The 22,442-nt window shown below is 41.4% G+C and overlaps 1 protein-coding gene across 5 annotated transcripts in view; it reads left to right on the forward strand.

Annotated features, from left to right (window-relative positions):
• The window catches only part of ATP10D (ATPase phospholipid transporting 10D (putative)), a 90,550-nt gene that overhangs the window by 51,418 nt on the left and 16,690 nt on the right, over nucleotides 1-22,442 (forward strand). For all 5 annotated transcript variants that reach the window (XM_056557439.1, XM_056557431.1, XM_056557449.1 and 2 more), the window contains 10 exons: nucleotides 162-363; nucleotides 3,784-3,869; nucleotides 5,186-5,292; nucleotides 10,010-10,141; nucleotides 10,363-10,490; nucleotides 11,473-11,725; nucleotides 12,093-12,328; nucleotides 13,970-14,149; nucleotides 20,254-20,839; nucleotides 22,061-22,164. In XM_056557439.1, coding sequence (XP_056413414.1) covers nucleotides 162-363; nucleotides 3,784-3,869; nucleotides 5,186-5,292; nucleotides 10,010-10,141; nucleotides 10,363-10,490; nucleotides 11,473-11,725; nucleotides 12,093-12,328; nucleotides 13,970-14,149; nucleotides 20,254-20,839; nucleotides 22,061-22,164 — 2,014 coding nt within the window. The remainder of the gene's footprint in view (nucleotides 1-161; nucleotides 364-3,783; nucleotides 3,870-5,185; nucleotides 5,293-10,009; nucleotides 10,142-10,362; nucleotides 10,491-11,472; nucleotides 11,726-12,092; nucleotides 12,329-13,969; nucleotides 14,150-20,253; nucleotides 20,840-22,060; nucleotides 22,165-22,442) is intronic.

Below are 22,442 nucleotides of genomic sequence, written 5' to 3' on the forward strand. Positions count from 1 at the left end.
CTATCCACATGTCCACACATGATGGAAGTTGTAGAATTGCAAAAGCTGGAGGCGCACTGGTTGGGAAACACTGATCTATAGATGTATACAGAGCCCCGAGCATATATTTGGTTTGTTTGTATGTTTTTGTTTTTTAACTTATGTTTTTCATTGTATGTTAGGAAGGAGAAGAAATATGTTGAATGTTACTGGAAAAATGTTATGGTGGGAAATTTCATAAAGCTCCGTTGTGACGAGATCATCCCCGCCGATATGGTCCTGCTGCATTCCTCTGACCCTGATGGAATTTGTCACATTGAAACTTCCAGCCTCGATGGTGAAAGTAACTTGAAACAGAGACAAGTGGCAAAAGGATACGTCCTGGCAAGTTTTGTCAATTCCTAGGTCTACAAAAAAAGTTTTTCTTGTAGATAAAAGGGGTTCTATGGGCTTTATCTTTTATTATTTAGCCCTTTTATTGTTAAAGAATGACGGGAGTTTGAAATTAAATGTTTGATAAAATATCCTTCTCAACTGAATACTGCTGTAAAATAAAAACATTGCAGCAAGCGCTTAAGCCCAGTACATGTCACGGAGAGGTTTTCTCTGATTTCAATGTTGTGGACACCCAGATCATAAGCAGAAAGCTCCAATATCTGACTGTAAATGCACTCCTGGACCCGTTTATTCATCTCATGACCATATCGATCCATTAGCAACGAAGGTTCCTATTAAATAAAAGCAAACAAATATCTTGAAAGCTACAAAGAAGTAATACAATAAGTTTAGTGGAGAATTCTCACTTTTTATCATAAAAAGAATTGGAGGATTCCTGTGCCTGATTTCTGGCCTTTTGCCCATGAAGGCACAGAGGTGGGCAATTCTTATTGTGTGCAGGACACAAAAGAAAATTTGACAGTTTGTGGGCACTATTTCTGGGTGGTATGAAGGGGCTATGTGTGTGATGGTGCCATTTCTGTTCGGAAAAATTGTTTTTGCTGTATTTGGCCCAAAAGCAGGCAATGACACTGCTCAAAAAATTTAAGGGAACACTAAGATAACACATCCTAGATCTGAATGAATGAACTAATCGCATGAAATACTTTCGTCTTTACATAGTTGAATGTGCTGACAACAAAATCACACAAAAATGATCAATGGAAATCAAATTTATCAACCCATGGAGGTCTGGATATGGAGTCACACTCAAAATCAAAGTGGAAAACCACACTACAGGTTGATCCAACTTTGATGTAATGTCCTTAAAACAAGTCAAAATGAGGCTCAGTAGTGTGTGTGGCCTCCACGTGCCCGTATGACATCCCTACAACGCCTGGGCATGCTCCTGATGCAGTCTGTGGTGCAACGTGGCATTGGTGGATGGAGTGAGACATGATGTCCCAGATGTGCTCAGTAGGATTCAGGTCTGGGGAACGGGTGGGCCAGTCCATAGCATCAATGCCTTTCTCTTGCAGGAACTGCTGACACACTCCAGCCACATGAGGTCTAGCATTGTCTTGCATTAGGAGGAACCAGGGCCAACCGCTTCAGCATATGGTCTCACAAGGGGTCCTAGCATCTCATCTCAGTACCTTATGGCAATCAGGCTACCTCTGGTAAGCACATGGAGGGCTTTGTGCCCCCCACCCCCAAAGAAATGCAACCCCACACCATTACTGACCTACTGCCAAACCGGTCATACTGAAGGATGTTGCAGTCAGCAGAACGTTCTCCACAGCGTCTCCAGACTCTGTCACGTCTGTCAGTGTGAACCTGCTTTCATCTGTGAAGAGCATTTGCCAATCTTGGTGTTCTCTGGCAAATGCCAAACCTCCTGCACGGTGTTGGTCTGTAAGCACAACCCCCATCTGTGGATGTTGGGCCCTCTTACCACCCTCATGGAGTCTGTTCCTGACCGTTTGAGTGGACACATGCACATTTGTGGCCTGCTTGAGTTAATTTTGCCAATCTGTCAGTGCTCCTCCTGCTCCTCCTTGCACAAAGGCGGATGTAGCTGTCCTGCAGCTGGGTTGTTGCCCTCCTATGGCCTCCTCCACATCGCTTGATGTACTGGCCTGTCTCCTGGTAGCGCCTCCATGCTCTGGACACTACACTGACAGACACAGCAAACCTTGCCACAGCTCGCATTGATTTGCCATCCTGGATGAGCTGCACTACCTGCACCACTTGTGTGGGTTGTAGACTCAATCTCATGCTACTACTAGAGTGAAAGCACCGCCAGCATTAAAAAGTAGAAAAGAAAAAAGAGGGATATGTGCAGCTCACAATTAAATATTCCCCGAGGTCAGATGGACAAGCGGCTATACCCAAGCTGCAATATACAAAAAAGTGTGAAAAAGTGTTTTTTTTTTTGTCAAGACCTCCAGGAGAATAAATACTATATTCCAATACAATAATAAAAGATCGTGCTTCAATTATGATTAACTATAACATGTTTTATTATAAAATTCTGAGATATATAAATGATTGTAGTTTCCACCACAGAGGGCCCTTGTGGAGGGGATAAACAATATATATCTCATAATAAACTATTTAAGAAAATTAAGAATTAATAGAATTGATAGAATTCATCACTGATGCATAAACTGTATTGAATGGGTTAAGTCCTTTTGTGCAATCCTGCTTAAAACAAAAGTCCTTTGAAAATGAAAGTATATAGACACAAAGTATCAGCAATTGACAGTCTTAGTAATATACAATGTTACCCGTCCTTAGAAGCTTTCAGGCACTGACTGCTCTGATTGATGTGGTTGCAGAGAGGTACGTGCTGGAGAAAGCAGGTCACGATTGTGCTGGTGACCAGGAGGGAGCCTTTGGCTGGGGGAAGCTGTTCACTGTATCTGATAGCCTCGTGGTACTGGCGTGTGACGTCAGGATTTCCCGAGCTCTCTCCTCCAAGTTTCTCTGGATTAATGGACCGGGCTGGATTAGGCTGCAATGCTGGATCAGATCAAGGAAGCTTTCAATCCTTAAGGTACAGGATACCGCTAGGTTAATTGTGCAGTTCAGATGCAGCGGTTTTTCAGTGATGAAATCACAGACTAGACGCGTTTCAGGGTTCTATACTATGATCCTTTCTTCAGTAGTCATAGTCATTGAAGCACGATCTTTTATTATTGTATTGGAATATAGTATTTATTCTCCTGGAGGTCTGGACAAAAAAAAAAATAACCTTTTTTCAGCATTCAAAAGTGATCAAAACATCAGCCAGGAAGCATAGGAACTGAGAAGGGGTCTCTGGTCACCACCTGCAGAACCACTCCTTTTATTGGTGGGTGTCTTGCTAATTGCCTATGATTTCCACCTGTTGTCTGTTCCATTTACACAACAGCATGTGAAATTGATTGTCAATCAGTGTTGCTTCCTAAGTGGACAGTGTGATTTCACAGAAGTGTGATTGACTTGGAGTTACATTGTGTTGTTTAAATGTTCCCTTTATTTTTTTGAGCAGTGTATTACATTTTGGACCACATATTTACTGTGCAGGAGCACAACGAGGGTATTTGAAGAGGATATTTAGAGATACTGTCATACTTAGCCAAAGCCAGAAGTGGACCCATGAAGAAGTCCTTCCTTTATATTTCCCATTCCTTTTGAATCCACTTCTTGTTTACCAAAAACCCGCAGCCTTCAAGATTACTTTGTTAAAACCTAAACACTCCTTTAAGGTCTCTACTCTACAATAAAAAAAATTGGGTTCTGGACTTGCTTATTGTTGCCGTATGTTTATATATAGAGAAAAAAAAAACTATTGCTATTTTTTTCTCTTTTTTTTCTTTTAAGGACGGAGAGTTAGATCCTGAAATGTTTTGTAGCAAGATACAATGTGAATCTCCAAATAGTGACCTAGGAAGGTTCAAGGGATTCTTGTAAGTAGCCCTCCCCTTCCACCCCAACTACATTATAAGGTTTATTATCTTTTTAAGTAGAAAAATATTTTATTCAGTGTCTTTTTTTTTCCTTCTTTTTAAATCTGTTTGGCCAAGTGCACATTAGCATAACCTTTTCAACAGTATTGAGTAACATAGTCTATTATAATGAATTGAAGGAGATATCAGTAGGTTATTAAAGGAGTACTCTGGTGCAGGAACACTTATCCCCTACAGCATTTGGATATCTCCAGCTCTCCCAAAGAGATACATAGAGGGAGTGTGTCGGCTGGGTCTTTGTGGACTGCTGTTCTTGGATGTCCAGGGTTCTGTGTTGGAGATCGCAGGGGGTCCCAGCTCTCAGAACCCCCGCGATCAGACACTTATCCCCTATCCTTTAGATCGGGGGTACTCAACAATTTTTAGTGAAGGTCCGCTTATTCAGGTCCGCCAGTAGTAAAGGTCCAAGGAAAGCTCAGCGCTGGTTCACACCTAGTGGCCGCAGGGCCATGAAGGAAATAGTTAAATTGACTGAAGTCTGGAGAATGTATACCTCCTGCTGTCTGTATTTTCTGAATACTGCCAGCGACTGTACCCCTTAAAATAATACTGCCACATGCTGTGCCCCTGAATATAATACTGCTGCATGCTGTGCCCATGGTATATTACTGCTGCACTCTATGCTCCTGAATATATTACTGCCGCACGCTATGCCCCTGGTATATTACTGCCACACGCTATGTCCCAAAATATAATTTTGACAAACACTGTACCATAAAACAATGAATGATGCCACTGTGCCCCAACGACTATTGATGCGATGGTGCCCCCACAATTATTGATGCCACCGTGCCTCCACATAAACAGCTGCAGCAAACTAATACTCCCATCATGCACAGACAGTCATGATGGGAGTTGTAGTTCTGTAACAACTGAAGAGTCACAGGTGGGGGAACACAAATATTTACCTGGTCTGGCCTCTTCTAGTCAGGCCTGGCTACGCGCTAATCGCGTAGACTGCATCACAGAAGGGCCGGACGGGCAGTTAGCAGAGTGTTCCCTTGTTCTGGGCCACGGCTATTCATTTGTATCGTTGTCTTAGCGACACCTATACTAATTAATGAGGGGAGAACCGGTGGTGGCTGTGGTCCGGACCTGAACCGCGGTCCGCTAGTTGAGTCCCATTGCTTTAAATAGTGGATAAGTGTTCCTGCACCTGAGTACTCCACTAAGAGTGTACATTTTAAATAATTTTTTTTGTGATATGTGTATATGAAGTGTTACCTATTCTGTTTCTGTTTCCTATTCCCACTCAGAGCCCATCCAGACAGGGAAAAGATCGGCCTCAGTAAACAAAATCTGCTATTGAGAGGATGCATTGTGCGAAATACAGAGGCTGTTGTCGGTATTGTTGTATATGGAGGTTAGTATAACTGCATTGAGGCTATACATAAGATTTAAAATAGACTTTGGAGAGTCATAATGCTCTAACAGTTACATTGTCTGGCAGATCCAGCCGGTCACAAATGGACCTTGTTGACTTTAATAGGCACTGTTGGAAGAATTTAGCTGCATACTGTCTTGTTTGCTTTTTAGTGTTGCTCTTTGGTGTATTCTCATCAGTGATACATCTCCTTTGGTGTCTCTTTTGGAGGCATACACCTACCTCTTGTCTCAAATTGAATGTCAAGGCTTAGGCTGTAGCTTTCTATGCTTCAGTCTTCCACCAAGCTTTAACCCCTTCCCGCTATTGGACGTATGCATATGTCCAGGCGAACTACACGTTCGCGCAAATGGACGTATGCATACGTCCAAGCGATCTCCTGCTCTGCCGCGGGCTGTGACGGTGGCGGCTGTGATCATGGCGGCGGTGGAGGTGAGTATGGCGCCGCGTGTCTGGGAGTCTGTTGCCAAGCAACATCTGCAGGGCGACAGTTTGGAGAGTGGTCTCTAAACTGTGGCCCTCCAGATGTTGCAAAACTACAACTCCCACCATGCCTTGACAGCTGTTTGCTGTGTTGACATGCTGGGATTTGTAGTTTTGCAAGATGGGGTTCAGGCTAGAGATCACTGACAGTGGTCTCTAAACTGTAGCCCTCCAGATGTTACAAAACTACAACTCCCAGCATGCCCAGACAGCAGTTTGCTGTCTTAGCATGCTGAGATTTGTAGTTTTGCAACGTCTAGAGGGCTACAGTTTAGAGACCACTGTCAGTGATCTCCAGCCTGAACCCCTCTAAATCTTGCAAAACTACAACTCCCAGCATTCAAGAACAGCAAAAGGCTGTCTCGGCATGCTGGGAGTTGTACTTGCGTGCCTCCAGCTGTTGCATAACTACATCTCCAAGCATTCCCTTTGGCAATCAGTACATGCTGAGAGTTGTAGTTCTGCAACAGCTGGAGGCACACTGGTTGGGAAATACCGAGTTAGGTAATAGGTTCTATTACCTAACTCAGTATTTTCCAACCAGTGTGCCTCCAGCTGTTGCAAAACTACAACTCTCAGCATGCACATTCTGTCAGTGCATGCTGGGAGTTGTAGTTTTGCCCCCCCTCATATGTGAATATACAGGTTACATTCACACTGGCGGCGGATTACAGTGAGTTCCCCGCTTCAAGTTTGAGCTGCGGCAAATTTTCCACCGCAGCTCAAACTCCTAGCGGGAGACTCAGTGTAATCCGCCGTCAGTGTGAATGTAGCCTAAAAACACTACACTACACTAACACAAAATAAAGAGTAAAACACTACATATACACACATACACTGCCCACCTCCCCCTTCCCCCCCCCAATAAAAATGAAAAACGTATCCTACGGCAGTGTTTCCAAAACGGAGCCTCCAGCTGTTGCAAAACAAAAACTCCCAGCATTTCCGGACAGCCATTGACTGTCCAAGCATGCTGGGAGTTTTGCAACAGCTGGAGGCACCCTTTTTGGGAATCATTGGCTTAGAATACCCCTATGTCCACCCCTATGCAAATCCCTAATTTAGGCCTCAAATGCGCATGGCGCTCTCACTTTGGAGCCCTGTCGTATTTCAAGGCAACAGTTTAGGGCCACATATGGGGTATCGCTGTTCTCGGGAGAAATTGCCTAACAAATTTTGGGGGGCTTTTTCTCCTTTTACCCCTTGTGAAAAGGTAAAGTTGGGGTCTACACCAGCAAAATTTTTGTACACTAACATACTGGTGTTGCCCCATACTTTTAAATTTCACAAGCGGTAAAAGAAAAAAAGCCCCCAAAATTTGTAACGCAATTTCTCCTGAGTACGGAGATACCCCATATGTGGGCGCAAAGTGCTCTGCGGGCGCACAACAAGGCTCAGAAGGGAGAGGGCACCATGTACATTTGAGGTCTAAATTGGTGATTTGCACAGGGGTGGCTGATTTTACAGCGGTTCTGACATAAGCGCAAAACAATAAATACCCACATGTGACCCCATTTTGGAAACTACACCCCTCACTGAACGTAACAAGGGGTATAGTGAGCATTTACACCCCACAGGTGTCTGACAGATCTTTGAAACAGGGGTCTGTGAAAATGAAAAATAAAATTTTTAATTTGCACAGCCCACTGTTCCAAAGATCCGTCAAATGTGGGGTGTAAATTCTCACTGCACCCCTTATTACATTCCGTGAGGGGTGTAGTTTTAAAAATGGGGTCACATGTGGGGGGGTCCACTTTTCTGGCACCATGGGGGGCTTTGTAAATGCACATGGCCAAATTCTCTCTCCAAAAGCTCAATGATGCTTCTTCTCTTCTGAGCATTGTAGTTCGCCCCCAGTGCACTTCACGTCCACTTATGGGGTATTTCCATACTCAGAAGAGATGGGGTTACAAATTTTGGGGGGCATTTTCTGCTATTATCCCTTGTAAAAATGTAAAATTTGGGGGGAAAACAAGCATTTTAGTGTAAAAAAAAATTAAAACATTTTCTACATATGCAAAAGTTGTGAAACACCTGTGGGGTATTAAGGTTCACTTTACCCCTTGTTATGTTCCCCAAGGGGTCTATTTTCCAAAATTGTATGCCATGTGGTTTTTTTTTTTTGCTGTCCTGGCACCATAGGGGCTTCCTAAATGCGGCATGCCCCCAGAGCAAAATTTGCTTCCAAAAAGCCAAATGTGACTCCTTCTTTTCTGAGACCTGTAGTGTGCCAGCAGGGCACTTTTCATCCCCATATGGGGTGTTTTCTGAATCGGGAGAAATTGGGCTTCAAATTTTGGGGGGTATATTCTGCTATCACCTTTTGAAGTGCACTTCAGGTCAACTTATGGGGTACCTCCATACTCAGAAGAGATGGGTTACACATTTTGAGGGGTATTTTCTGCTATTAACCCTTGCAAAAATATGAAATTTGGGGGGAAACACACATTTTAGTGAAAAAAAAATTTTTTTTTTACATATGCAAAAGTCAGGAAACCCCTGTGGGGTATTAAGGCTCACTTAATTCCTTGTTACGTTCCTCAAGGGGTCTAGTTACCAAAATGGTATGCCATGTGTTTTTTTTTTTTGCTGTTCTGGCACCATAGGGGCTTCCTAAATGCAACATGCCCTCCAAAAACCATTTCAGAAAAACGTACTCTCCAAAATCCCCTTGTCGCTCCTTCGCTTCTGAGCCCTCTACTGCGAACACTTTACATAGACATATGAGGTATGTGCTTACTCGAGAGAAATTGGGCTACAAATTCAAGTACAGTGGTCCCTCAACATATGATATTAATTGGTTCCAGGAGAACCATCATATGTTGAAACCATCATATGTCGAGTACATATGTCTATGTAAAAATGGTAATTGGTTCTGGGGCCTCGGAACCATTGTATGTTGAATACATATCTCTATGGGAAACTGCTAATTGGTTCTGGGATGACCATTGTATGTGGAGTGTATGGGGAGTGTTTAACAAACCAGGGTGCCTCCAGCTGTTGCACAACTACAACTCCCAGCATGCATGTACAGCCATTGACTGTCTGGGCATGCTGGGAGTTATAGTTTTGCAACAGCTGGAGGCACACTGATAGGGAAACATTGATGTATGGGGTGTATTGTGTGTATATGTATTGTATGTGATGTGTGACATTGCATACAGTACTGTACAGTTCTTTAAATACCTTCAGGGGGGACAGAATGTCCTCCATTATGATCCTGCCGACTACAGCTCTATAGGAAAGGAAGGGGAGGGCAGCCAGCAGCTCATTGGATTCCTGCAGCAAGATGCTGCAGGCCATTGGCTATGGCTGCACTGGGGGGGGGGGGGGGGGGGGGCTTACACGGAGCTCACAGTGGAAGCCTGCGTGAGTTAGCAGAACAGCATGTGAGTAACAAGAGGCAGAACGGGGCACATTAAACAACTATCTGTCAGTTGCTGAAGTTGTCAGCGCTGTCAGATAGCTGTTTGTACGATGGCCCCGACACACAGCAGCATCATATGTCGATGCTGCCTTCAACATACGATGGGCTCTGAGAGGCCATCATATGTTGAAATGATCATATGTCGGGGCCATCATAAGTCGGGGGGTCACTGTATACATTTTATCCTTTTACCCCTTGTAAAAATTCAAAAATTGGGTCTACAAGAACATGCAAGTGTAAAAAATGAAGATTTAGAATTTTCTCCTTCACTTTGCTGCTTTTCCTGTGAAACACCTAAAGGGTTAAAACACTTACTGAATGTCATTTTGAATACTTTGGGGGGTGCAGTTTTTATAATGGGGTTATTTATGGGGTATTTCTAATATGAAGACCCTTCAAATCCACTTCAAACCTGAACTGGTCCATGAAAAATAGCGAGTTTGAAAATTTTGTGAAAAATTTTAAAATTGCTGCTGAACTTTGAAGCCCTCTGGTGTCTTCCAAAAGTAAAAACACATCAATTTTATGATGCAATCCTAGAGGTGAAAATTGGCTGCGTCCTTAAGGGGTTAAACTACAGTTGTTCATGTATGTTGTCATGTAGAAGCTGAAACCTAACAGGATTTTGGTTATGGATAGCCGTTCTTATCTACAGCAATAATTTCTAAGCAGCTCATCCTCTACTACATATATCTTCATCCATGTAATACCCACAAGTTTTGACTATGATGATTGAATGATTTGACTATGGTTGTAATACTGGAAAAATATATATATTTTTGGTAGGACATGATACCAAAACTATGCTGAACAATAGTGGTCCCAGATACAAGCGAAGCCAATTGGAAAGGCGACTGAATTCTGATATAATGTGGTGCGTCCTGCTCTTATTCATAATGTGCTTGTTCGGAGCTTTGGGTAAGTTGCACCTTTTTTCCTGGAAAACTAGATATCGTAACTTTTTGGTCCTTTTCGATGCAAATTATTCTGAAAATTTTGATAACTAAGACTTATTTTTCTGTTAATAATTTGGTTTAGTTTAACACTTCACCTTGTGTAAAAAGGATGATATTGCTTATTTTGCAGCCCTATCAGCCTCTTTTCAGACCTGACTATCTGTGTGTTACTCCAAAAACTAGGATATGGAATATGGCTTCAGGGATATCCAGAACCTCCTCAATTCATCTTGCCAGAGCCTAGTGGCGAGCGGCTATCACCAGCATTGGCTGGCTTCTATATGTTCTGGACAATGATAATCATCTTGCAGGTAAAGGTTCACTGAATTTAAATTCAACAAATCTGCAATGTTTGAATTCACCCTTAAAGTGACTCCCTGGGCATCTGCATGGTTGGGTTTAATTGCTTGGGCATGCGGTCTTACATGGTGCACCATTTTGCTGGAAAAACTCAAGGAACGTGCCAGCTTCAGTGCATAAAGAGGGAAACACATCATCATGTAGTAATTTCGCATATCCAGTGGCCTTGAGGTTTCCATTGTTGAAGAATGGCCCCACTATCTTTGTACCCCATATACCACACCATACCATCAATTTTTGTGTTCCAACAGTCTTGGAGGGATCTATCCAATGTGGGTTAGTGTCAGACCAATAGTGGTGGTTTTGTTTGTTAACTTCACCATTCACATAAAAGTTTGCCTCATCACTGAACAAAATCTTCTGCGTAAACTGAGGGTCCTGTTCCAATTTTTGTTTTGCCCATTCTGCAGCACCTGAAACTACGGATACTGGAAGCCTGTGCTAGCATTTCTCCTGCGGTGTTGCTATCAGTGTGTGAAGAGTAGGAGAAGAGGGTTCCATTGACAATCCAACACAATGGGCAGCACATTAAACACATTTTATAAGTGGTCAGAAACGTGTAAATAACTCATGAAAGAATAAAGTTACGTTAAAACCAAGCACATCATTGTTTTTCTTGTGAAATTCCCAATAAGTTTGATGTGTCACATGACCCTCTTCCTATTGAAAAAACAAAAGTTGGATTCAAAATGTCCGACTTCGAAATGGCCGCCATGGTCACCACCCATCTTGAAACGTTTCCCCCCTCACATATACTAATGTGCCCAAACAGGATGTTAATATCACCAACCATTCCCATTTTATTAAGGTGTATCCATATAAATGGCCCACCCTGTATACTAACTTTCAAAGCAAAACGGCTAAATTTTTTTTGCAAAGGCCTGAAAAAAATGCATGCATTATCTAAAACTGGTGTACTGTACTTTTTTCTAGGTGCTGATTCCAATCTCGCTCTATGTTTCCATTGAAGTTGTTAAACTGGGACAGGTCTACTTTATCCAGAATGATAAGGACTTCTATTGTGAGAAGTCTGATTCTCTCATCGAGTGCAGAGCTCTGAATATTTGTGAAGATCTGGGTCAAGTGCAGTACATTTTTTCTGATAAAACGGGGACATTGACTGAAAACATGATGGTATTCCGGAGATGCAGCATTGCTGGTGTGGAGTACTCCCATAAGGACAATGGTATGTCTTTACATATAAAAACTAGTTCATGCACCTTTTATTACAGATAGAATGTGTTTTAATATGTTTGTGTGCTCATAGAATTGCTTTGAAATGTGCTTAAAATCTACTACATGTTGCAAGCATCTAGTATGTCTTAATCTGGCCGCCTAATCCACATGGATTTATAAAATTTCATCTGTAAAACTAGAAAAAAAACTTTCAATATTATATATAAAAAAATTAAAGTAAATTTTCCTTTTGTTTTTGTTAATATATGTCTACCTTCCTCAGCATAGATTTGTATTGAATTGTTGTCTTGGTTAATAATTTTGCCTAAATATTTTATGTAATTTTCCTCATTTCCTTTGTCTATTTGCATTTAAAGCTAAGAGACTCGAAAGTTATCAAGAGTCCGATCTGCATTCTGAAGATTTACTCGATGGTATCTGCTCCTCTAAAAGTCCAACCTGCAAGTCCAAAAGTCACAGTCCCAAGTCTATAAGGAGTGCATCAAGCAACAAGTCACTAAATAAATTGGCCGCAACAGGTTTAGATCTAAAAGAAGGGGATGAGCCTGGTTCTGCACCACTTCCAAGAAGTTTTGCATTTAGCAGCCCTATGGTATGCATTCATACTTTGTATAACATTGGTTTGATTCACCCAAAGGTCTTTTTAAATGAGCACTGTCAGATATAAAAACTTTTTATATGTTGTACATCTTGGCAAAACAATAGTTTTTCTAATATACTTCAATTTTTTTTCCACATTTTATTAAAGAAAACTGCCTCCGAAAATCCCACCACTAGGGGTCCCCATACCTCCTCCTGGGACACTGAGTCCCACAGCAGCATGAGGGTGTCCAAGGGTCATGGACACAAGATGGCTGATTGACAAGGCTGCAGGAGGAACACAACCTGTAGCAACACTGCTGTAACAGAGTTTTACCAAACCAGCTGTTGCAAAACTACAACTCCAAGCATGCCTGGACAGCCAAAGGATGACTGGGCATGCTGGGAATTGTAGTTTTGCTAAATCTGTAGGCACACAGCTGAAGGCAACACTGCTGCAAAAAAGAGTTATCCAAACAGTGTACCTACAACTATTCCAAAACTACAAGTCCCAGCATTACAGGACTGCCTAAGGCTGACATACATGAATGACATAGGAAGATGTAAGTTATACACTCACCATATTGTCTTTGGTGGTAGAGTACAGGCAATCTCCTATAATAAGTGTGTGTCTGCGTGTGTGTACAGCATAAATCCAGAGAGGAAAGGGTTAGAGCAGGGATTCCAGGCTCCCTCCAAGAGCAGTGAGTCAGAAGAATGAGGGAGGGGGAGGAGTCATGCACAGTGCAGACAAGAGAGGGACACGCCCCCTCCATTTGACAAGATGGAAAAGACATTGAGCAGCTGTAATATGCTATTTTTTAAAAAAAAATTATTTTGTGTGTGAAGTATTGGTGATGGAGACATTATGGGGGAGATTTATCAAAACATGTACAGAGGAAAAGTTGCTGAGTTGACCATAGCAACCAATCAGATCGCTTCTTTAATTTTGCAGAGGCCTTGTTAAAAATGAAAGAAGAAATCTGATTGATTGCTATGGGCAACTCGGCAACTTTTCCTCTGGATAGGTTTTGATAAGTCTCCCCCTATATGTAAATAATCAGTATAAGGTACTGAGTAACATTTAACAGTTTTGTTTTTTGTGGGATCTGACAGGTAAGCTTTAACCTATACCAGCTACTGATAAATAATCTTTTTTATTACTCTTATATTTTTAATTTTCTGAACATGATTGTGGGCTGGCCATCTTGCATGAGAGATGCTGCATAACAGGAACATAAACTATAGGTATTGAAGAATATTTACTGACGTGTAGGGTATGATCTGACAGTCATCTGTTGTGATCTTGTTATCTGCCTCTAATTCATTTATTGTACCTTTCATTGCAATCCTGCCTGTGATGATAATGAGATGACTGCTGGGAACAGTAAATGTCATGCCAGTGTGAAAACTGCAAGATTTAGTTTTTTTTTTTAACATAGATAATAATGTGGAAAATCTGGAAACATTACAGGGAGCAGTACTGGAAGCCCTTTGCCGTTCATTGTATTGGGGTGGCACCAGTTAACTGCATTGGTTGCTCCCATCAAAGTGAATTTGCACCCTCATTAACCAATAAGTCCAAGAAAACCCCTTTTAATGGGTCATTGGCTGTGCATGCCCGTTTTAATGTTATTGTGTGTGTCTTTAACAGGAAAAAGATGTGGTGCCAGACCCAGAATTACTAAGAAAGTTTTGCAGCATCACTCCCCATTGTCTGTACTTTTCCAATGAGAAGACTGCACTGGAGACTTCTTACATTATTGACTTTTTCCTTGCACTGGCGATCTGTAATACTGTAGTGGTGTCTTTACCTAACCAGCCACGCCAGAAGGTTTGTAGTTGTTTTTATGTGCTTTTGTGTTCAATACATTTTCCTCCAAGTGGTTTCTGGTATTTCAATTCAACTCCATTGAAGTGACTGGGGCAGCCATGTTTTTTGCAGCGAAAGGTTTTTTATTTATTTTTTTTTAAACATGCCCAGGCTGCCATAAAGAAAAAACAAAAAAATATATACTTTACTCTCACATGGTCCCCGTAGCCTCCAGTATCACTGCTCTGGTGTCTGCCACGCTCCACTTCCTGGTGTTGGGGCCCCATACATCAGAGTGCAGCTCTACCACTCATTGGCAGGACACTGATAAAGTAGTTTGACCTTACCTTTCCTGCCGGGCACTACTCTTTTCTGATTTAGGGTACGTTCACACGAGCGGATTTACTTCAGTGTTTCCCAGGAGAACCCGCCCCCATTCAAATTAGCAGCGCAAACACGCAAGTAAATCCGCTCTTGTGAACGTACCCTTAGGGTGTATTCACACATAAAGTATCCTGCATTTGATGCGCCAGGTTTGAAGCTGCAGATTTTATGTTGCAGAGTTTAATGTAAACTAAATGACTGAATACAGCTTCAAATCTGAAGTTTTAGATCCTGCGGATCAACAATGCACTGGTTACTGTACATCTGAATACACCCTTAAGTAGCTATGACTACCAGTTGTTTGTACTTAACCTCTTCAGGAAGCAGGGTGTATGCGTATGCCTTGTATCCTGAGTCCTTAAAGGACAACTGTAGTGGAACACTTTTATATATTCCCGTGCCCGGGCCTCAAAAATAAACAAAATAAATGTATACATACCTTCCTACGAGCCCCCGTTGGTCCGGCTGAGGCCTCACGGTCCGGCAGTGCTGACCTCATTCCACTTCCTGGGGACGGGGACACAACAGAGCCGTCGGCGTATCACCGGCCGCAGCAATGTCCCGCCTCGGCCTGTGATAGGCTGAGCCCACTGTCATGTAAGAAGCCGGCCAGAGCTCCTTACATGACAGTGGGCTCAGCCTATCACAGGCCGGGGCGGGACATAGCTGCGGCCGGTGATTCGCCGATGGCTCTGTGGTGTCCCCGTCCCCACGAAGTGGAATGAGGTCAGCACTGCCGGACCGTATGTATACGTTTATTTTGTTTGTTTTTGAGGCCCAGGCAAATTTCCACCCGAGTACCCCTTTAAGGATTGCTTCAGGGAGTATCACACTTCCATGGAGTTCTAAATTTGTAATCCTTTTCCCTAATTTTAATTCCCCAGAATTCTACTCCAATGTATCAGTCCAGAGTACATTGTCATTGTCTTCCAAATGTTAAACCAAACCCCCCCCCCCCCCCAAATAAAAACCCCAAAACCTCTTTCCCAATACCCCCGATATCTCTCTCCCCACCTGAGCGGGGTGCACATTTGAGGTAACAAAATAGGGACGGCCACCCACATCACATTCCCAGAATGATGATTCAGAACATAGGGATTGGGGCGGGCTTAATTTTAACTTTTGGCTATACTCTGTGTCATCATTCTGGGAAAATAATTGGCATATCAGTAATAAAATTGCAATTTTCATCCCACCCCCACCCCCCCCAGGAATGGATGAAGTGTACTATGGGGGGGGGGGAGAGGGGGTTTGGGGTGTTTGGGGGGGCCATGGTACACTTCATCCACTCCTGGAAAATAAATTTAGGGAACACCAGTCTGTTCCAAATCTCCAATTCCCTCCTATACACCTTCCCTAAGGGGTGTACTGTTTGTAACAGGCTCACATGTGGGTGTTCTTTTCTTGTATTTTTCTCTGAATGTCCGTAACAAACATCGGCCTCAAATGCCAAGAGTTCTCCCTCATGAGCTCTGTCATATTTCCAGGCAACAATCCGGAGTCACATGTTAGTTGTTCCCAGAAAGATGAAGTAGAATAGGTGGAAAATTGCTAATTTTCAAAAGCTACCCTTCATCCATTCCTGGAAAAAAAATTTAGGAGACACCTTTGCGTTCAAAATGTCCTCTTTACCCCTATACCCATTCCTCGGGGGGTTACTTTCTGTAATGGTGTCACATGTGGGTGTTTAATTTTTGTATTTTCCCCTGCTACTGATATGCCATAGGCCACAAATGCAAACAGACCTCTATGACTTCTGAGCCTTGTTGTGCGCCTGACCAGCACGTTACCCCCATATGTGGATGTATTTCCACAATTAGGAGAAGAAGCCTTGCAAAATTTGTAACCCAATTTCTCCCATTACCCCTTGTGAAAATGTAAAAAAAAAACTGCAATTCAGTGTTCAAAATCTATTCTTTAACTTTTATGGCCCACTGTTTAAAAAACATGTGAGATGTAAGTACACACTGTAACCCTTGTTACGTTCCTTGAGGGGTGTAATTACTAATATGGTGTCACATGTGTGGGGTTTCTGCTGTTTTTGCACAATGGGGGCTTTGTAAATGCACATGGCCCACGACTTCAATTCCAACAAACTTTTCACTCCAAAAGCCCAATGGTTCTCCTTCTATTCTGAGCATCGCAGTGCGCCCGCAGAGCACTTTACATCCACATATGGGGTATTTTCTTTCTCAGGCGAAATTGCACTACAAATTTTGGGGGCCTTTTCCCCTGTTACCCTATGTGAAAATGAAACATTTGGGGTAACACTATCAATATAGTGCGAAAAATCTATTTTTTTACTTTTACGGCCCACTGTTCAAGAAACCTGTGAGGTGTAAGTACTCACTGTAACCCCTGTTTCATTCCTGGAGGGGTTTAGTTTCCAAAATGGTGTCACATGTGGGGGGTTTCTGCTGTTCTGGCACCATGGGAGGTTTGTAAATGCACATGGCCCGACTTCAAATCCAGCTAAATTCTCTCTCCAAAAGTCCAGTGGCGCTCCTTCTGCTCTGAGACCTGTAATGCGCCAGCAGAGCACTGAACGGACACATATGGGGAGTTTTCTTAATTCCTGGGGGGAATTTTTTCTGTTCTGGCACCCTGGGGACTTGCTAAATGCAACATGCCCCCAAAAACAATTTCAGCAAAACTCTTTCAAAAAGCCAAATTTATCTCCTTCTCTTCTGAGCATTGTAGTGTACCAGCAGAGCACTTAACTTCCACATATGGAGTATTTCCATACTCCAAAGAAATGGGGTTTAAAATTTTGGGGGGCATTTTCTCCTATTACCTCTTGTGAAAAAAAAAATTGGGGTAACACCATAATTTTAGTGTTAAAAATCAAATTTTCCATTTTCACGTCTAACTTCAGCGCAAAGTTGTCAAACACCTGTGAGGTGTTAAGGCTCTCTATGCCTCTTGTTATGTTCCTTGAGGGGTGTAATAATAGTACACCATGTGTTCGTTTTCTTTTTTTTGCTGTTCTGGCACCATGGGGGCTTCCTAAATGCAACATGGCCCCCAAAAACCATGACAGCAAAATTTGTTTAAAAAAAATCCCACAGTTGCTCTTTCCCTCTTGAGGTATTTCCATATTCTAGAGAAATTGGGCTACATTTTTGGGCTAATTTGGGGGGGCTTTTTTTTCTTGAAGAAAATGGGGCTACAAGAACATGTTAGTGTAAAAAATGCAGATTTTGATTTTTCTCCTCCACTTAGCTGCTATTCTTGTGAAACACCTAAAGGGTTATCAAACTTTCTGAATGTCATTTTGAATACTTTGAGGGGTGTAGTTTCTATAATGGGGTCATTTTTCAGGTATTTCTCACAGAAAGGCCCCATCAATTCCACTTTTAACTAAACTGTTCCCTGAAAAATTAAGATTTAGAAATTTTCGTGATAATTCAGAAAATTGCTGCTATACTTTTGAAGACCTCTAATGTCTTCAAAAAGTAAAAACATGTCAAATTCATGATTCCAACTTTAAGTAGACATATTGTTTTTGTGAATCAATATAGAATTGCTTGTAAGAAAAATGGATATTCCAAATAAGAGTTTCAAAGTTCGAAAAATGCTAAACTTGCAAAATTTTCATGACATTTGGGGATTTTTCACCAAGAAAGTATGCAAGTAACAACAAAAATGTACCACTATGATAATGTAGAATATGTCACGAAAAAACTCTATTGAACGGTAAAAGCATCCCAGAGTTATTAAACTCTTAAGGACGTAGGGCGTACCTGAACCCGGTCCCGGGATATAATAGTGGGTCGGTCCCGGTGGCTAATGAAAGCCGGGACCCTGGGCTCGTAGGTTGCGGCACCGATCGTTGTGCCATGCGCTATTAACCCTTTAGACGTGGTGTTCAAAGTTGATCGCCACGTCTAAAATGAAAGTGAAAGCTTCCCGGCAGCTCAGACGGGCTGATCGGGACCATCGCAGTGAAATCGTGATGTCACGATCAGCTTGAATGCGAGTGAAGGGTTCTTTACCTGCCTCAGTCATGTCCGATCAGTGATGATCTGTGTATAAGATCAGTATGTGCAGTGCTATAGCCAGATAGAGCCACAAAAAGTGTGAAAAAAAAGTTAATAAAGATCATTTAACCCCTTCCCTATTAAAAGTAAGAATTGCCCCCCTTTTCCCGAAAAAAAAAAAAAAAAAAAAATTTGTAAAAATAAACATGTGGTATCGTTGCATGTGGAAATGTTCGAACTATAAAAATGAAATATATCGTTAATTAAAACACACGGTCAATGGTGTACGCGCAAAAAAATTCCAAAATCCAAAATAGCGTGTTTTTGGTCACTTTTTATATCCTGAAAAAATGAATAAAAAGCGATCACAAAGTCCAATCAATACAAAAATGGTACTGATAAAAAACTTCAGATGACGGCGCAAAAAATGAGCCTTCATACCGGCCCGTACGTGGAAAAATAAAAAAAAGTTTATAGGGGGTCAGAAAATTACAATTTTAAACGTATAAATTTTCCTGCATGTAGTTATGATTTTTTTCCAGAAGTACAACAAAATCCTATATAAGTAGGGTATCGTTTTAACCATATGAACCTACAGAATAAAGATAAGGTGTAATTTTTACCGAAGAATGCACTGCGTAGAAACAGAAGCCCACAAAATTTACAAAATGGCATTTTTTTCTTCAATTTTGTCGCACAATGAATTTTTTTTTCCGTTTTGCTGTGGATTTTTTGGTAAAATGATGGTCACTGTAAAGTAGAATTGGTGGTGCAAAAAATAAGCCATAATATGGAATTTTAGGGTCAAAATTGAAAGCGTTATGATTTTTAGAAGGTGATGAGGAAAGAATGAAAATGCAAAAACTGAAAAACCCTGCGTCCTTAAGAGGTTAATATATAAAGTGACAGTGGTCACTTTGATTTGCAAAAAAGGCCTGTGTCCTTAAGTGGTTAACCTAGCAAAACTTTAAACATTGTTTATATTTACAATCACAAAAAGTTTTGATAGATACAGGTATGTATATGTGTAACCTGTCACTGTGATTAAAATTTTTGTTATTTCCACCAAAGTGATACATGTTATACAATGAAAACAATTTTATTAATTGGACTAATTGATCATATTTTCAGTAGGTCTTTCCATATCTGTAGCTTTTTCCTAGAGGTCCTGGGATTACCGAAGAACCTATACAGCTCTGCTTTGAGTTGGTTCTTTGAGAGGATGTGTTTTTTTTTTCTAGCCAAAGAATAGCACATGATGAGATGGTAAATGGCATGGCTTGCTACTGAGCTGCTTTTCCTCAGGTGTGCAGGCACTAATTAGAAATTCTAAATGGAGGCGTAAGGAATAATAATATAGTAATAATTATTATTTTCACAAAAAAAGCAAAACGACACCTTTTCAGAAATGCCTTTTCCTATACAACATTAATGTTTGCTTTCCTAGTTTTTGTAGCAGATACAAAGTTTTTTTTTTTTAAGTGGGAAAGTACAGAAGGTAGTGTTGCAATAATCTGAAAGTATTGGATTTTGTCCAAGTTAAACAGAGGCTTTCAGGCTAGACATAGCCATTGTCATTGTTTTTGGTCAGTATTTTTAGCTTAATCCAGGAATTAGTCTAAATCACAGAGAAAGCTGCAAATCTTTCCAACTAAGTCTTACTCTGTCCCTGTTCCACTTCTCATTTTGACTAAAAGTAGTGAGCAAAAGAAATGTCAGAAGCCAGCCTTAGAATGCTTGTTCTTTATTCTATATTGACAGGTAAGAATGCCTTCCTTAATTAAATCTCCAATGAAATCTCTGGAAGAAATCAAGCAGATGTTTCAGAGGTTCTCCGTTCGCAAACTGAGCGCCACCTCACTCTCAGGTGGAAAAGACTCCTCTTCAGAAACAACCAATAATTTTATGAACAAAGTGCCCCTGTTTAGCAGAATGAAGCTGGCTTCTCCTGCCGAGGGTAACCATACTTTGGATGTTGGCCTAAATTCTACCAGTGAAATGCACCCAGAGGGCATGGAGAAATCAGACCTTGCAAGCCCCAGTGATGCCACCGATAAACCTACCACGTGTGAGATTTACTATGAAGCGGAGTCCCCAGATGAAGCTGCATTGGTTCATGCTGCTAGAGCCTATAAATGTACTCTCCAGTCTCGGACACCTGACCAAGTCACTGTGGAGCTTGGCTTTCTTGGACCTTTAGCATTTCAGCTGCTGCACATTTTGCCATTTGATTCAGTGAGGAAAAGAATGTCTGTTGTGGTTCGACATCCTATGTCCAATGAGGTAGTGGTGTATACAAAAGGTGCCGACTCTGTAATAATGGATCTCCTAGCCTCTACTTCTGATGGTAAGTTTTGTGCTTCTCTTTCAAATGCAATGTTTATAGCAGTCTTTCTAATATTGTCGGTGGCACCTGAGTTGCAGAATTGGCAGATATTCAGTCATCATAAAAAAAATTAAATAAAAGTACTTAAAAAGAGTTATCTCACAATTAGAAGGTATTTATCCCTAATCTTCAGCATAGGGGAGAACTGTGTGATCAGGGGTCTGACTGTTGGAACCCCTGTCATTTTGAGAATATTTACCCAAATCTCCTGTCAAAACAAAACCGCATTCATGTCCCCGCTTTATTTATTTATTCATGGTCTCACAAACTCACCCGGAATAGTCCTAAGTCCTTTGTTAAGGGGAGAAAAACGTTAGTTATTATACCCAAACCAAGCGTTGTAATGTCTTCATTGGTTTCCCCTTCTAAGTGTGAAATTCTACATTACTCTGCAGTTTTGTGCTGGAAACAAGTAACAGATTATCTGTTAAAATTGGGGGGAAAAGCATTATACCTTCTTAAACACGTAGATACGGATATGGCATAGCTAAGGTAGTGATTCAGATGTTTCTTATGGGAACTTAATTTTTATTTTATAGGAGATTTTTCACTATGAAAATGCTGTCTTATCTATTTGCTTCATATTATAAAGCAGCAAGATCTGAGCAGATTGATAATATAGTTTTGTGGGAAAAGTTCATTTATTTCTGTAAGTATCTGCGAAGTAGTGATGTGGGTGGTCCCACTCAGTGACTGACTGCTCTCTATAGGGGAGATTTATCAAAACCTGTGTAAAGGAAGAGTGGTGCTGTTGCCCATAGCAACCAATCAGATTGCTTCTTTCATTTTTAAAGAGCCCTGTCAAAAATGAAAGAAGCAATCTGATTGGTTGCTGTGGGCAACTGCACCACTCTTCCTTTACACAGGTTTTGATAAATCTTCCCATATATGCACACATACACACAGCAGTCAGTCACTGAGTAGGACACACCACATGACTACAAAGCCCAGGATGAGCAGAGATTTACATAAATAAATGACAAGTTATCCTGGTACGTTTCCCACAAAACTATGTGTCTTTTCTGCTCCTCCTGCTCTATAACCTGATGCCTGCAGTTTGGACTATATTTCCAATGTGACTAGGTAACCTTCAAGGTAACCACTAGAACAGTTAATATGTCTCTTTAGAGGTTTTTACAATTTTCTAATACAGCATAATCTGTCATGATGTTGCATTTTCAGATAACAAAACAGAATTCCTTCAAATGGAGATCCGAACATTAACGCAGAAACATTTAGATAAATATGCAAAAGGAGGACTCCGCACTTTATGTATCGCTAAGAAGGTAAAATGTGCTCTACTGTAGGAATTACTTGTGTTAAAGGGGTTCTCCGGTGCTTAGACATCTTTTCCCCTATCCAACCTTTAAAGTGTCTATTGCATTTACTCTCACATACAGGCCAGTCTCTCCTGCTAATACCACAGTAACACTAATACAAAGTAGTGGTCTCTGTTCATAGTGTACAGGGTGACTAGTATAGGTCACACTGATAAAAGGTTGTGGGGGTATTTATTGATGCTTTCACCAAAAGACTAGTGAGAGAGAAAATAAGTGATTGCTTC

Source organism: Hyla sarda, chromosome 1, assembly GCF_029499605.1.
Source record: "Hyla sarda isolate aHylSar1 chromosome 1, aHylSar1.hap1, whole genome shotgun sequence".
Taxonomy (NCBI): domain Eukaryota; kingdom Metazoa; phylum Chordata; class Amphibia; order Anura; family Hylidae; genus Hyla; species Hyla sarda.